General features: G+C 35.8%; 1 protein-coding gene across 4 annotated transcripts in view; it reads left to right on the top strand.

The window, feature by feature from the left end:
• LOC308185822 (histone-arginine methyltransferase CARM1-like) overlaps positions 1-12,506 on the top strand; it is a gene marked incomplete at its 3' end in the record, with an annotated part of 77,953 nt that extends 65,447 nt beyond the window's left edge. For 2 of the 4 annotated variants that reach the window (XM_080574380.1, XM_080574378.1), the window contains 6 exons: positions 3,120-3,201; positions 4,894-4,979; positions 6,420-6,509; positions 8,200-8,337; positions 10,076-10,165; positions 12,318-12,506. In XM_080574380.1, the coding sequence (XP_080430506.1) occupies positions 3,120-3,201; positions 4,894-4,979; positions 6,420-6,509; positions 8,200-8,337; positions 10,076-10,165; positions 12,318-12,327 (496 nt within the window). Of the gene's footprint in view, positions 1-3,119; positions 3,202-4,893; positions 4,980-6,419; positions 6,510-8,199; positions 8,338-10,075; positions 10,170-12,317 lie in introns of those variants that run through there. The other 2 variants (XM_080574377.1, XM_080574379.1) reach the window with 1 other exon arrangement.
• Positions 12,507-15,205: the final 2,699 nt, after the last annotated feature.

The following is a 15,205-nucleotide window of genomic DNA, read 5'->3' as shown; positions in this document are numbered from 1 at the left end:
CTATTTTCCTTCATTACTTCTCTGGACTAGAGCCGTACTGTTTATTGTGCAAACCTGGAAGATCTCTCAGGAAGTGCTAGAGCTGGCTGGAAGAAAAAAAAAGAAATTAACTCAATGGAGCATCTACTGTGAGAAATAGTTGTCTGTAAATCAGTTGGTGGTATTTCCTTTGCTGTACCACAGTAGAGTATGCTGTAGATGGTGATTATTTTATTTCTTCAAGTCCCAGCTGTTTGTGCATGGGAACGACTCCTTGGGTGTCATCACAGAGAACAAATACTAACTCCTGTGTCCTGAGCAATTTCCAGTTTGGTAGTTACTTCGTCCACCTGAATTTTTCTTTCAGCTTCAGCTAGCAGTTGCACTCTTTTTGCCTTGAAATGTCCCACTGCAACTCTCCACTGTTGAGCTGTTGCTGTGCTGTATATAGGGGGAAACATTAGCAGTGATATTCTTATGAGGAAAAAATAACATTTCAGCAAAAGTGCAGTTGCTTTCTAAGCATCTCCAGTATTCTGCATTTAATCAGATGAATTATCTGTCAACTACTGCAAGGCTTTCTGAGAAAGGTGGAAAACAGATCACTCAAGTCTTCCCTAGTAACTACTTTCTCTTCACACCAACAATGTTTTTATCATTATTATCACAAGCTGTAGTAATACTTCGTAATTGTAAGAGCAGTCAGGTTGGTATCTAAATCACAAAGTATTGCAGTCTCTCCTTCACCCATCTTTGCAGAAGGATGTCTCTCTTTTTTGATAGATCTTTGTATTACCTCCATTTGATTTTTGATGAGAATGGATCATTTTTTATAGATCTTTGTATTACCTCCGTTTGATTTTTGATGAGAATGGATCAACCAAATTAACCACAGAAGTGTGACACAATTACCTATAGTGATACTCCTTTTATATCAGGTTCTGTTTGATATATTCCTAGTTTGTGCACTCACAATATAATTTATAGCTGTCTTGAAATGTTCCCTATGCAGAGGACTACATTATCAGTCCTTCTATCTGTCCTTCTGTCATCCCATATGGTTGTAGTTTTGGATGGATATATGCCCAGTGAGTGCTCTACAGACCAAAACATTAGTGCTTCTAATTTCTTCAATCAAATGTGGGATCAACATTTTTTGAGTAAGAGTGCAGCAGTTCTGCTTCAGCAGCACTCTAGGACATTCATGTTAAAAAGACTGGGAATCCTGGTAGATCCCAAACTATAAAAGTCTTACTTCAGACAGCACTTCTGGGCTTTCTTGGGTGTTTGAAGTGTACTGTCAGGAACTAGTTATTGACAGGCTGTAATTTTTGTAAGCTGTGAATCGCAGTCTTCAAAATACAGCCTCAATTCGTTGTCCAGTTTTGTCACCCAGAACAGAAGACTATTTTTGTCTAATAAATGATTTCTTATCTAGCTAACTGCATATCCCTGTGTCTTAAAGACTGGACGTGTTTCTGGAACCAACTGGATGATAATACTTGCCAAAAGACTGGAAGAAATATCTGGATTTGCAGTTTGAAATTGCCTGTGGTACAGGACCTTGGAAAAATCTCCAAAGTAATAATGAAAAATCATAGTGTGTGATTTAATGCTAGGTACAGCAGATAGCTTAGCCTGTTTACTGTACAAAGGAAAGGTTACATCTTTCTCTTACTCTTAGAATTATTGTAATTCTTGTAATAGTAATTATGATGTAAGTAGGTTGTTTCTCTTCAGGCCTGTAGTTTGGCTTACTGTTGTGCTTTGGAGTTGTGTTTTAATTTGTATTTACATCATTCTTAGAAGTGTTATAATATATAGTCTACCATAGAAGAGCAGACTGCTATTTTTGTTGTGAAAAATCTTGCCAAGATAGAAAGATACAAAGCATAAATATAAAAGTGGTTAAAAATAACATGCATTTTGTCTGGTTTTCATCAGTGATAAATAAGCAACTCAATTACAAAGCATAAATATACAGCAAGGGGTTACAAATAATGTGCATTTTGTCTGTTTTTCATCAGTAATAAATATGCAACTCAATTACACAGTGCAGCAAACATATGGGTAAGAGTAAAAGATCAGTTGGTGTCAGATGATTTCTGCTGTTGTGCTTATTTGAGTTCCTTCCTTAACGATACTTTCTCAGCTGTAGTCACCTGAGCATCTTCCATTTATGCAACTAGCACAGAACCAGTAATGTAGAATTTATCAGTCTTAAATGGGTGTTGCCAGATTGGTTTAGACTTCCTCATCCACTTTGAAAAAAGTAATGATAGCTTAGGAATTGTATGATGTTTTAACAATGAGAACAGACATTCAAGGTTTCCCTTTTTAGGTGTTTCCGAAGACTCAGAAGAAAGTTTGCCATGGTTTTATGACACTTCCATCACAAGAAATTGATCTCTCTTGCAGTTTCCCCTTTCTATCCCTTTCTATCTATTTGTTTATGTTACCTGGGGTTAAAGATACCTGTTAAAATTTTCAGTGAGTTGATTAGACCCAGGGTCTGGGCTGATTTCTGCAGACATGTATATTTTAATTTCAAAGTTCATACTGGGAGCAGCCTGTACGTATATTAAATGAACATTTGCAAAAATTTGTAAGATAAAAATAGGGTTTTGTTTGTTTGTTTGTTTCCTCTTTTCAGTTGATATACGATGACCTTTATTTTCCCCTTTTATATCAATAAAAAGGAACGGACCTGTAATATAGGCAAACTGAGCACCACTTTTATCTGCATGAGGTCCACCCCCATTTCTGGAATAAATCAAGTTTGCAAAAGTAGTTTAAGACTGCCTCAGTCTAATCCCTGTTCTTTGCTTTGCATGTGCATGGGTTTTTTTGTTTGTTTCTTTTTGTTTGTTTGTTTGTTTGTTTCAGAAATGAAGTGTGAAATGTCTACGTAATGTCCTCTTGAGGGGTTCAGGTCACCTAACTGTGCTGGCTAGAAGGCCTGTATCATAGGGAATGTAAACTGAGGAGGTCTGCTATTTTGTCTCTTGGCAAAATGGAAAAAGGGAAAGATGTGGCCAGCTGTAGTTCACCTGCTGTTTACAGTTACTCTGCCTGGGTCTGGCTGGAGCCCAGAAAACCATTTTTCCACTAAAAATTTAAAAATGTGTTACTGTTTCTAGGTACCAAGAGTGCTTTTATGGGGTCAATTTGTCCAGTCTGCGCAGTGCAGCTGTGGATGAGTATTTCAGACAACCTATTGTGGTAGGTTTGTTTGTCTGGGGGTTACTTTTTACATTTTTCCCTCTCTTATTCCTACCTTATTCTCTCCACAAAATCCTATATGTACCATAGACTCGCTGTTTAACAGAGCTCTGTGGCTGCTGAATAGAGAGCCAGCAACACACTCTGTGAGAACTGTGAACAGAGCTGCTGCCAGAGGTTAACAACTATATGTGATATTCCTGGTTTTGCTGTAAGTAACAGATGTCTAGAGATATGCATGCATTAGGGAACCACAGCATGTGAACACATCTGTTTTCCTAACATGCAACTAGCTTCCCTCAGTTTTCATTCTCTTAAACAAGTAACTTGACCTTGGATCTTCCCTTCCTTTCTCTGATCCACAAATTAAAGCAAAATGGAAAGCGTCCAAACAAACACATTTCTGCATTATGAAACAACCTTTTAAAATATTTAAATATACTTTCTTCATGGGTAACTTGTATCTAGCCCCTGCCACTCTCTTTCTTTGAGCTCTCTAGCAAAAAAAAAACGAAAACCGAAGCAAAACAGTTACCCCACCACCACAGCCCAGTTTAATGCTTTAGTATAGGCACAATGTAAAGTTCTGCTCTCAGAAATCTGACTGCAGCAAATTTGGGCTGGATTTATGCTAACTAGTTTAAGTAATGATAGAGGTATAGCTGCTGTTGCATGGAGGAATCTGGAAAGACCATCAGACTACAGCTGCCACCTTTTGCACTCTCTTGCTTTTACTATGTGAAATAAGAAAACTCTCTCATTTGTATTCATAGATTTCAGCCATATTTTTGATTATAGCATGGTCATCTCAGTGCTGGTTCTTTGGCTTTCAATTAGAGAATGGAGTAATCTGTAGAATTGAAGTATGTATTTCCATCCCATATGAATTGATGATTGGCTTTTGGCATTTTCTTCCCTTGAAGATCATAAAGTTACGTATCAATAAAAGCCATGTTAAATTGTTTTTTCTTTTAAAAATTCATGTATCTCTTTGGTTTCCTCTTATTCTATAGATATATTTCAATTCTCATTCAGGAGGATGTGATATAAGCATTTATGTTAAGGCTTTGCTTTACTTGTCAAAGTGGTTGTGAACAGTAATGGATTAGGGTTAGTGCATGTGACTGAAGAAAGAAAAATGTAGGGAAGTGTTCCATTTGCTGACTGTCTGCTCTTAACGTGTTTCTAGAAGGCAGTCTGCGTTACTTTTGCTTCCTATACTTCACAATTTAATTTTCAAGTCTTTTCATAGTCTCTTAGTTGGGTTTATCCAACTGTGCAGTGCATAAAAGGACATCAAAATGTGTGCCTTAATAAAATAAAAAATAAGAACAAAAAAATCACAGCATTTTTTAGAAGTTATCAAAGCAATGTGGGGACAGATTTTTGTTTGTTTTTTTTTTTTTTTTGTTTCTGGCTTAATAAAACATTCTTTGCTATCAAATAGCTAACATAAGATATCAAGTGTATTAAATCCTGATGATGATGGAGAGTTTTCATATCTAACAGTGTTTTCAGGACCATTAAAAATAAAAATTAAAAAAAAAAAGAAACATTTAAAATGAGTTTATTGGGGTGAAGTTTGATTTGTGTCTTCTTCCCATTTTGTTTAACAGATAACAAGTATATATGCTGACAAAACTGAATGGTAATACATACTACCTTTTCCTCCTCTCCTCTCTCCCCCATTAGGATACTTTTGACATGAGAATTCTGATGGCCCAGACAGTGAAGTACACCATTAACTTCACAGAAGCTGCCGAGGAAGATTTGCATCGGTTAGCAGACACCAGCAACCTACTCTTTTTTTCCTTTTTGTGATTGGCTTTTGATGGTTAATGATGGGAGACAGAGAAAGTTTTGATTAGCAGTGGGTGTGGAGCAGGGAAGGTGGCATGCCAGGATGGTTAGTACACCTCTAGTAATATACCAGAACATTCGTCTGCAGGATGGTTTGTCTACTGTTAGCAGAGAAGTCCGTGAGCCTGTGAAACAGTAAAGAAGTTTAGAAGATTCTTAATGAAAGGGATAAACTGGACTCTAGAAGTCAGTTTGCTACCAAGCTTTGTCTGTTAGGATACATTAGAATATTTAAATCTAGTGACAAGGTAGTTGTTTTTCCAGCTGGACGTCCTTAACGACCTCAAATATTCTGGGTAAGATGGTGTCATCACAAGCCACTTTGCTGAGCTCTTGTGTATCTGTTTGCTGTTGGTTTTGGTTTGTTTGTTTGTGTGTTTTTGTTTTTTGTTTACAACATTTCTTGTGTAAGAGGGGCCAGTTGCACCTCTTTTCTTCCCTCCAGAGATCCTTCAAAACTTTACTTGGAAGGTCTTCTATTTGCACTTACCTACATTCCTTGTGTCCCAGAGTTATAGAGAGAAATTGGTACCTCGTCCTTGGTACCTTAGAGAAATAAAACATCTTATGGGAGAACTTGAGGGAGTACCACAAGTACTTGCAAGACATCGTCATCACAGGAAGATATCACAGACTGTCTTTGAAGCTCTGAACTGCTTATTTTTCAACATGACTCCTAACTAATTGCATGGTCTAGTGAGGAAGAGTAATTGTGAGAGGGGGAGACAGCTGGAGATCTGCTTTCCAGTATCAGCTGGCTAGTGTTGACTTATTTCAGTCATTCTCAGGAGGACTAATATGTTCTACCTGAATGCTAGTTTTATATGTTTCTGCAACAGTGGGTGAGATTTGGGTAAAACTGCATAGCCAGTAATACTTCTTTTGGAAGTGAAAATGTTCCAGCTCTTGCTTGGGTAGCTCAATTTTTAGCTTTTGATTCCAGTAGTAGACTTGTTTGTTAAATTTGTAGTGGAGCATTTTACTGTTCAAAACTAAATCCAAATCCCTCACTGGGAATAAGAATTTTTCCATTGGAAAGACTGAACTGCTGTATTTGTAACATCTTGCAGTGATGTATCAAATGATGCAGTAACACATACGTAGTGACATGTTTGATTCTATGACCAAATAAGGCCAAATCAGTGCCGTTGGTGAGTTCTATTGATATAGAGAAAAAAAACTTTTTTTTTTAATATATGGAAAATTGAGGCGTAAACTGATTAAGAATGGAAATACATAAATGAATATAGGGTAGGTTTCACTAATATATTTCTGATGGATTTTTGTTTCCAGTACTGTTTTTTTTGGAAATTACTTTTGCAGCATTTTGATTTTCGTTTTATTTTTTCCTCCTATAGGGTGGAAATCCCTTTTGTTTTCCAAATGATGCAGTCTGGACTAATACATGGCCTGGCCTTCTGGTTTGATGTGGCATTTGTAGGGTCACTGTGAGTACTTCTTTCATACAATGTGTGCCAGAATTAGTAGTATATCTGTTGCAGAGCTGGTTTATAATGTAATTATCCATGCCCATTGTTATTTTAAAATAATGCCTTCTAGAGGTAACAAGAAATATGGTAACTCTGAGCAGCAAGTCTCAGATGGTAGTGATTTTGTTGAGGGTCAAGATGCATAGGTTTATACTGTTCCACAAGTTACTGTTTCTTCATAATATTATATACTTTTACATTTTACATTTTACGTAAAGAAGCAGCATTCAAATATGAGGTGGATTTTCTTATTTGTGCTGGTCTTGTTTGTGGGCAAAAATGAGAGCTGATTGCAAGTTGCAATTGACAGAATGGAAATGGAGAAAATTTCACCAGGCTTGGGAAAAATTTTCATTGCAGCACCAGGTACTTATTTCAAAGTGGGGACAACTTGTATAGGAAGTAGGGGAAAATTAGCTAAACTTAGGTAGTCAGTATATAGATTTCTGTTAACTATATTTAGCTTTTAGATAAGATTTATTGATTTTCCAGTTATATAGGTCTAGTTTTAGATGAGGTAAATTTTTTTCAAAATATTTTAAAATGCACTTCCATTTATTTGTGTAGATAAATGCCCTTTATTAGCCTTTGAAATAAGGTTTTACAAGAATTCAGAATAGTATATCCATTAAAAGAGAAAAATGATATGGCATTTATATTTATTTTAACAACTGATAGTAAAAGTTTTAATCCCAAAAGAAGCTTTAGAAACTCTACATGATGTAAAACAATAGACAAAATTGCAGACTTACAGGAACTAACTGAAATCCTCAGCTGAGAAGGCCTCAATTTTGCAGTAGAAAATTGATTAAACAGCACCTCTTTCATGTTGCTAGAACTCTAGAAGTTCTTTGCCTTAGCATGTGAAATCTCAGCGGATTAGACTCACAACACTAGGACCTGTGTTATGCTTTTCTATATACCTACAACCCCTTTCAGGAAAATTGTTGTAATATGTTTTCCAAGAGAAAACTAGATACAGAAGCTTTTTGGGCAGTGTTTTTAAGGATAAAACTAGCATTGCAAAGAATTCTATTGCCACGTTCAGGAGCAACCTTTCTTTCCTGTAATTTCTTAGAGAGTAGATTTCTATTAGGAAGAAATCCTTCACTCAGAGGGTGGCGAGGCACTGGAACAGGTTGCCCAGCGAAGCTCCCTGGAACTGTTTAAGGCCACTTTGGATGGGGCTTTGAGCAACCTGGTCCAGTGGAATGTGTCCCTACCCACGTCAGGGGGGCTGGAACTAGATGATCTTTAATTGAAACCTTTTCAACCCAAACCATTCCAAGATTCTACGATCTAAGTGGTGAAATGGGAGAGAAATCAGTATTTCCTGTCCTGGGAGCACAGAAAGAAGAGAGAATAGGAGTCTGAAGAGTCTCTTTTTTAATCTGCATAATTGGTCCCCAGGTCTTGTGTTGATGTGCACAGCATGAGCCAAGAAAGAAATTAAGGCCTAAAGTATCAATTTCCAGACAAATTCTTCACTATTTCCTCACTACGGAGTGATTCCATAGAATTACTTGCCCCATTGACTGTAATAGAGTTTAAACTTCATTATAAGCAGTTTTGAAAAGCCACATACGTATAATCATTTCTGAAAGAAGATTGGAGAGTCATTCTACATAGTTCCTCTCTTCTGTTTTAGGGTAACTGTTTGGTTGTCAACTGCGCCAACAGAACCTCTCACTCACTGGTATCAGGTACGCTGCCTTCTTCAGACGCCCCTCTTTGCTAAAGAAGGGGAAACTCTCTCAGGCAGTGTCTTGTTTGTTGCAAATAAACGGTAAGTGTAAAAGTTTCCTAAGCAGATTTTGAAGTGTTAGAGACACACAAACAATAACAGTTAATTTTCAGCATGCTTGTACCCATGTTTATTATAAATCCAACTGATAAATCGACGTAAGCACTGTTGGCCTTGCAAGGCTCTATTCACCTAAAGGTCTCATGTGTAATGTTCTTTCTCACATAATTCCTCCACAAACACCCATGAAATCCTGCCATCCCTCACAATGCTACCTATAACTTTTGGCAGCTCTCTTATCATGCACAACAGTTTTCTTAGGTCATGTCCAATCATTTTTCGCACCTTTTTTTCAGTTAGTGTAATGTCTAAGTCATCAGCCTAGTTGTTTGCCTGAAGCCCTAATATCCCTCAGCTCCCACCAAGTTCCATGCAGAGATAAGAAGAAGTGGGGCTGATTCCCAATCCACTACATTTTGTAATTCTGAGGAGAAAAAAAAATCCTGTAGACAAGCTGTCCTCTTTAATAGTGCTTTCACATGCTCTTAGTCCTTCCACTGAGGCTAATGACAATGACTGCTTTTGGAAGGGCATATTTCCTCACCAAAGTGCTTCTCTTCTGCTTCTGCTATCAGTCACATTTGGAAACTCCACTCAAATACTTTGCTTTGGAAATTATTGTCAAGAGACTGGACCACACAAGTTGCAGCCTGGTTTGCTTACGTATATATGTGGGTTTAATAGAAAACAAACCAAAACCTTCTCTATATAGGAAGGTGAATCCCCATCCCTGCCTCTGCCCCCCTCCCTCCCCCCCCCCCCCCCCCAAAAAAAAGGGGGGGGGCAGAGGTGAGGAAGGGAGGGGGGTAAAGAAGGAAATACTCAAAGGCTCTTCAGTCATACAAGCAACTAATGCTTTATGTGACATTTGGCAAATGCCAACATCTGGTTAGGAACTCCTCATGGAGCCAATAACAAATACAGGTCTTCATAGGTTTCTTTCAAAAGTAAATTATTCAGTATTTTAGTATACGAAAGAAGCACTGTATGCCACAAAATGATCACACAGCTACTGCTGTAAGCATGTCAATATGTAAGGCATATCTACAATTGAGCACAGCTCAGAGACACCTGCACTACTGACCTTGCTAGATTTAGAATGAGCAGTTAAACCAAGTTTTCGCACAGAGCTAAAACCCACTACAAAGCTAATTTGTTTCTAGAATCAAGATATCACCTTTATGTAATTCTGCACTTGCAGTTCTGTGTTAGAGAAGCTTTGGCCAGCTTCAGCCTTTTTGTATGTTCTCCATTGCTCCGTCAGTCCTGTTTACATTTCAGGAATTTGGTTTCTTGGAAAAAGGTATGTGAAGAATATCTTTTCAGATGAAACCTGGGATTATAAAAAGACTGAACCTAATGGTGTTTGGCCAATAAGATATTTTTGATCATGACAATGTACTCAGCTAATGTAGAAATTTATAGTATTTCTGTTTGAGAGAGAGAAAAAGATCTTTCACTACTGAATACCATAATGTAAAATGATAATGTTTTTTCAGATGCAAACACTAAATATCAGTTACGCGTCTTATAAATTATTCTTCTTTAGATATGGTTAAAAAATTATGCCCTGGCACTGATAAATAAATTGTTTGATTGTAACACTAAATGGTAATTATTCAGACAGTGACTACACTGATATTTTTCACACAAGATATTAGAATTTTAACTATAATTTAGTTCCATTATCTCCTTTTTTTTACTTTTATTTCTGATGCAGACAAAGTTATGATATTCAGATTGTGGCTATGGTGGACCAGACAGGATTTAAATCTGGTAATACTCTTGATTTGAAGAATCCATTTTTTAGGTAAGAAATGCTTTTGACTAAAATACAACACTGTATTTAATGAATCAAAGTAGAGTGGACAGGTCTTGTATGACAGAAAGCAAAATACACCTACTATAGAAAAAAAGGTTTTGAACTTGTGATTTATTTAATTTCTACAGGTGTGAGTGTATTTTTGTTTTGTATTAGCAGTAGTTATTTATATCAATCATTATTCTATTTAGGCTGTATAGCAAATAGAAAAAGAACAAATATATTTAAGATCTGTATTGATTTACTGCTGTGACAAAATAGTAGATATGTATTTATTTGAACTACTGTATAAGATTTTAAATCTTTTGCTATTTCCTGTTGTGTGATTTGCATCACCGGGACTCTTAAGGAATCAGCAGTATGCTGCAAAGCACAACGCTAAGTACAGATATCAATACTACTCTTGGACATGAAGGACCTGTCTTTTATATATTAAACATGTGGGGAGGAAAAAAACGCACCTCCTGCAATTTTTTTCTGATAGAGCAGGGATCTTCATCAGAGGTTGCTAAACCACTGTATTTTTTTGGGAAAAACAAACAAACAAACAAAGCTATTAATTACAGATCAAAACAAGTGGGAGGAAAGAACCATAAATTCTTCCAAAAGAAAAAAAAAATGATTTGTGAGAAAAATATTGATAAAATATATAAACATGCCTTATAAAAAAGATTGTTCATTAAATACATGGAATAATTATAAGTGAAATTGTGTACTGGAATTTCCTCAGATTTACCCTGTGACATGGACAGTATCTAGTTTGCTTAGGCTTATGGTTTGCTTAATATAGGTTTCAAATCTAAAAGCTTTTTGTGGGGATGAGAATAAATAAGGTAACCGGTCTTCTAAAATTGCCATACATACTCCGCAGCCATTGCATAGTCATTTTATCGTCTTTGAAAAGTCATTCACAAGTCTACTCATTTAGAAGCAAAAGAAGTTTTTGCTGAGAGCTTTTAATTTACATTAACGGTAGAAATCACTTTCAGTATACTAATACTCGATTGAAAGAGAATGGGGGAAAACAGTGAAGATATATGTTACACAGAATTAAGTTATATGAAGTTGTATTCTAATTGGAAAATTAAATTTAAGAATGTCAGTGTGTGATTTTGTGGTTGCTAGTCAATTAACCATATTCAGTTCAACAGTTCAGACTACTTTTCTTGTATATATTAATTCTTAGAGCGCTTCATTGTGGAATTCTGCTGCAACACACTAACTTTACTTAACAGGTTTCCCCTGTGAGTCTTCATTATAGTTTTGTTTGCTTGTTTGTTTATTGATCCTTCTCCATTTTGTCCCTGTCTTCCCATAGCTGAGTTTTTCAGCTGAAGAGTTGAAAAAGCAGTGACAAAGAAGACTTCCCAAAAGAAAAGTGCTTATTTATAAACATAACTTTAAAAGCATTCATAAGGTTTTAAAAAAATAAAGTATAACCTGTATTTTAGACTAGGACATGCAAAATTGTCACGCATGGTGGGAAATACTTGATTTAGATTTCAGGCGTAAGCTTCCACAAGTTCTTCAAGGGGGAAGGAAGTAAGTAGCTGACACAAACAGCCCAACTCTTTTCTACATCACTGCCTCATAGTATGCCTGATTCAAATACCTATTTCTGTACCATTTTTGGCTCACTTTGAACAACTCCATACTAATTCTATAGCATAAAGCAAAAATAAACTAGAGTAGACTCATTTCTGTAAAGGCAGTGGCCTGCACTGGTATACATGTAAGCAGAAAAAAAGGCACTGCCCTTGTAAAATAAGCTGTTGTGGATTTGGCAGCATTTTACACCCGTTGCAATGCTGCAGATATAGATGAAAAGAGTTACAGTGTGTTTTCAAATTTATATTGTATTAACTAAATACAGTAACAGCACAAGGTTCTATTCCAAGCACACATTTTTATTCCAATGAGACTTCTCTGCCATACATTGGCTGAGTGTTGTGTTTACAATACTTCCAATTTCATGAAAGTCCATATTAAATATTAAAAAGCTGTCCATAGTTTTTTTCTTCAGAGTAAAGTAAGAAAAGCTGTATTAGAATTTATTCACTTTGTTAATTTAGCTAATTCTGTAAGGTGTCAAAGAACTGTGTATATTATTATAACTATCTTATTCTTTCATCCATTTTAGGTATGACTAGAACATAGCATAATATAGCATATGAAAACAGAAATGAGATTCTCACCAAGCTGAGCAACCAACAACACTGAAATCTGTCCAGTACCTAGTACATCTACTGGTCTTTGTGTAAAATCAATTGTAACTGTACGTGTATGTAATAATAACAACAATAAAAAAGTGATTAGCATGATAAGGGAATATTGTGGCTCCTGTTTTTTTTTAACTGAAATTTAGCTTGCACTCACGATTATGACTTTTATTACATTTATGACATTTACAACTTTATTCCAGAAGGTTCATTTGATAAAGATCAAAAAGTATTTGTTTGTATTTATTTTAATTTGTTTTATAGCAAGCTGACATTAGTTCATGGTTTTTTTGTTTTTTTTTTTTATGTTCTTAACAACATGCTAGGTTATTGAACAAAACCTACCTCATGATGATATATATATCAGATCTGCCAGCAGTGTGTTGTGTCCATGCTTTAAACATTCAGCATATATTTCCAGAAATTTCAATGTAAGGTGTTTTTATTCTCATTCACCAGAGTAGCGTTGAATATTTCAATTTTCTCTTTATATATGGGCTTTTTAATTTGTTTCATTTTGAGCCATGAACCAGAAATCATCTTGCATATACTTTGCAAATGTTCTGAGATTCCTCCAAGCATATAGAAGTGTAATAGGACACATCTGTAAATTACTTCAGCGTAGAGTGAAATAAAAAAGTATGATAGAATGTGAGACTTTCATTTTTTTGTATCTCTGTGAGAACTGTTATGGAAATGTATACATAATTTTACTATCACAAACATGACTGCAATGATACCTCTAGCAAAACATAATCACCTGCTAGCCCTTCGCATGCTGTTGCAAGGCTGGTCTGAATGAAAAGCTGCACCAAGGCTGACCCTTCTGTTGAGAAGTAACACACAACATTGATCAAAAGACCTTGTTAGCTAAGGACCCTTGCTGAAAGTAATTAAGAAATGGTTTAGGATTTTTTTTTCTTATTTTTCCAAGACAATAGCCATTTAAAGATAGTTTATTAGATTACCAAAAGTAGTCCCTAAAACTGTGGAACTTGTAAATGCAACATGAACTTCATGGCTAAGACTGTGAAGCCATTGAAATTAGTGTCTGAATGTAATTGTCTCAACTGTCTCAACAGGACATTTCCAGAAGCATTTAATACAGCAGATGACAAGTTTCTTGTATAAAAATGTAATTTGTACAATAAAAAACTTTTTTTTTTTTACACTCATACACATATGAATAGTATTTAATATAGTTTGTTGCATGGAATTATAACAAATTATCATTCTAACCTGTACAAGCTCTGTAATGAGATACCTGAGGCAATACCTGATTATTAGGTTTCTATCCTTTTAAATTGATTCTGTACTGTTTATTGGTTTTATTGTTTTATGACAAAAAGCAACAAATCCATGAATGTCCTAATCCAAATACCAGGCAGCTATAGTTCAGAGTTTTCCAAAAGTTGGCAGGTTTTCCCTCAGCAAATATGACAGGAGTATATGAAATCTGAATTCAGTTTATAGATTTGTAATGCCTCCTGTTGATCTGGATGTCATTAAAAAGCATCTATATATCAAAAGATTTTTGCTTTCTGTGGGCAAAAACTTTACATTGTGAATTACTTGTAACAATCTTTTTTTTTTTCCCTATCATTTAACATTTTCATGGAATCACAGAATGACAAAATGGTTGAGGTTGGGCGGGACTTGTGGAGATTATCTGCTCCAACCTCCCTGTTAAAGCAGGGCCACCTAGTGCTGCTTGTCCAGGACCATGTCCAAATGACTTTTGAGTATCTCCAGTATCTTCTTTCCTGCCTTGAAGCTTTGGTGATTTTGAGTGTTCAGGAGCTTACCCTTAAGCTGTACAATGCACTGTTTTCAGCTTACAGAACCTTCTGCCTAGAAACATGATAATATATTCTATTCTGTTCTGTTCTGTTCTAAATTCTTCCTGCAGTGCCTAAAAATGGTCCAGACAAGAGGTCCTTGGCACACTGCAAATGGAGAAGCAGAGGTGCAAATAGGTGTGTCTGTGGTGCAGAGTTCTGTGCTGTTATGGCAAAAAAGACTAAAAACAACAACAACAACACCTTTTATATTCTGGAGGAAGTGTGGAGAGAGATAATGATTTGAAAGGCAGTTCAAGGTTGTTGACACATCTTCCAAGGGATCCGAAACCATGTTTGTGATATAAAATTGGAAACCTCATGTTCAAGGGATAATACACAGTTATGCAAGTCAGTCACAATTTTAAAATAATCTGAATGTAAATTTGGCTCTTGAGATCAGGCTCCTGGTAGAGACACGGACTGATAATACTGAATTACACTATTACATATAGTGTACACAAATGGCAAATTCATTTTTCTGAATTTCCATCTTTTGGTTCTTCAATTATTTTTATCTCCATGGAATCAAAACAGCATCTAAAAAAGATATTAAAAAAATAAATGGACATGAGAACATCCATACTGACTCTGAACATATCCTGGAGACCTGATTAGGTCAATAATTATCATTGACAACTACAGGCTGTTGTAAGGTACCTGAAGAATTTTAAGGGACCAATAATTATTTTGTAAAATAGATGAATGCTTGAATGTGCATTCATCATGACTTTAAATCTCTGGTTGAAACTCAAATGTTTCACTGCTTTTTTCTCTGAGAGGTGTTCATATTATAGCAATCAAGTTGAACATAGCAATGCATTTTCTAATGCCTTAATTGATCTCACGGGTGTTAGTACTTGAAAAGAAACCACCAAAAGAAAAAAAAAAAAAAGAAAAAAAAAGATAAGTTGAGTGGAGACTTAAACACCTTGTTTGCATCTGTCTTTACTAGCCAGACCACTTATCCT

Source organism: Anser brachyrhynchus (assembly GCF_964034855.1).
Source record: "Anser brachyrhynchus genome assembly, chromosome: Z".
NCBI lineage: Eukaryota > Metazoa > Chordata > Aves > Anseriformes > Anatidae > Anser > Anser brachyrhynchus.
Note: the sequence above shows the minus strand (reverse complement) of the source record. Positions and strands in the feature narration are given on the sequence as shown.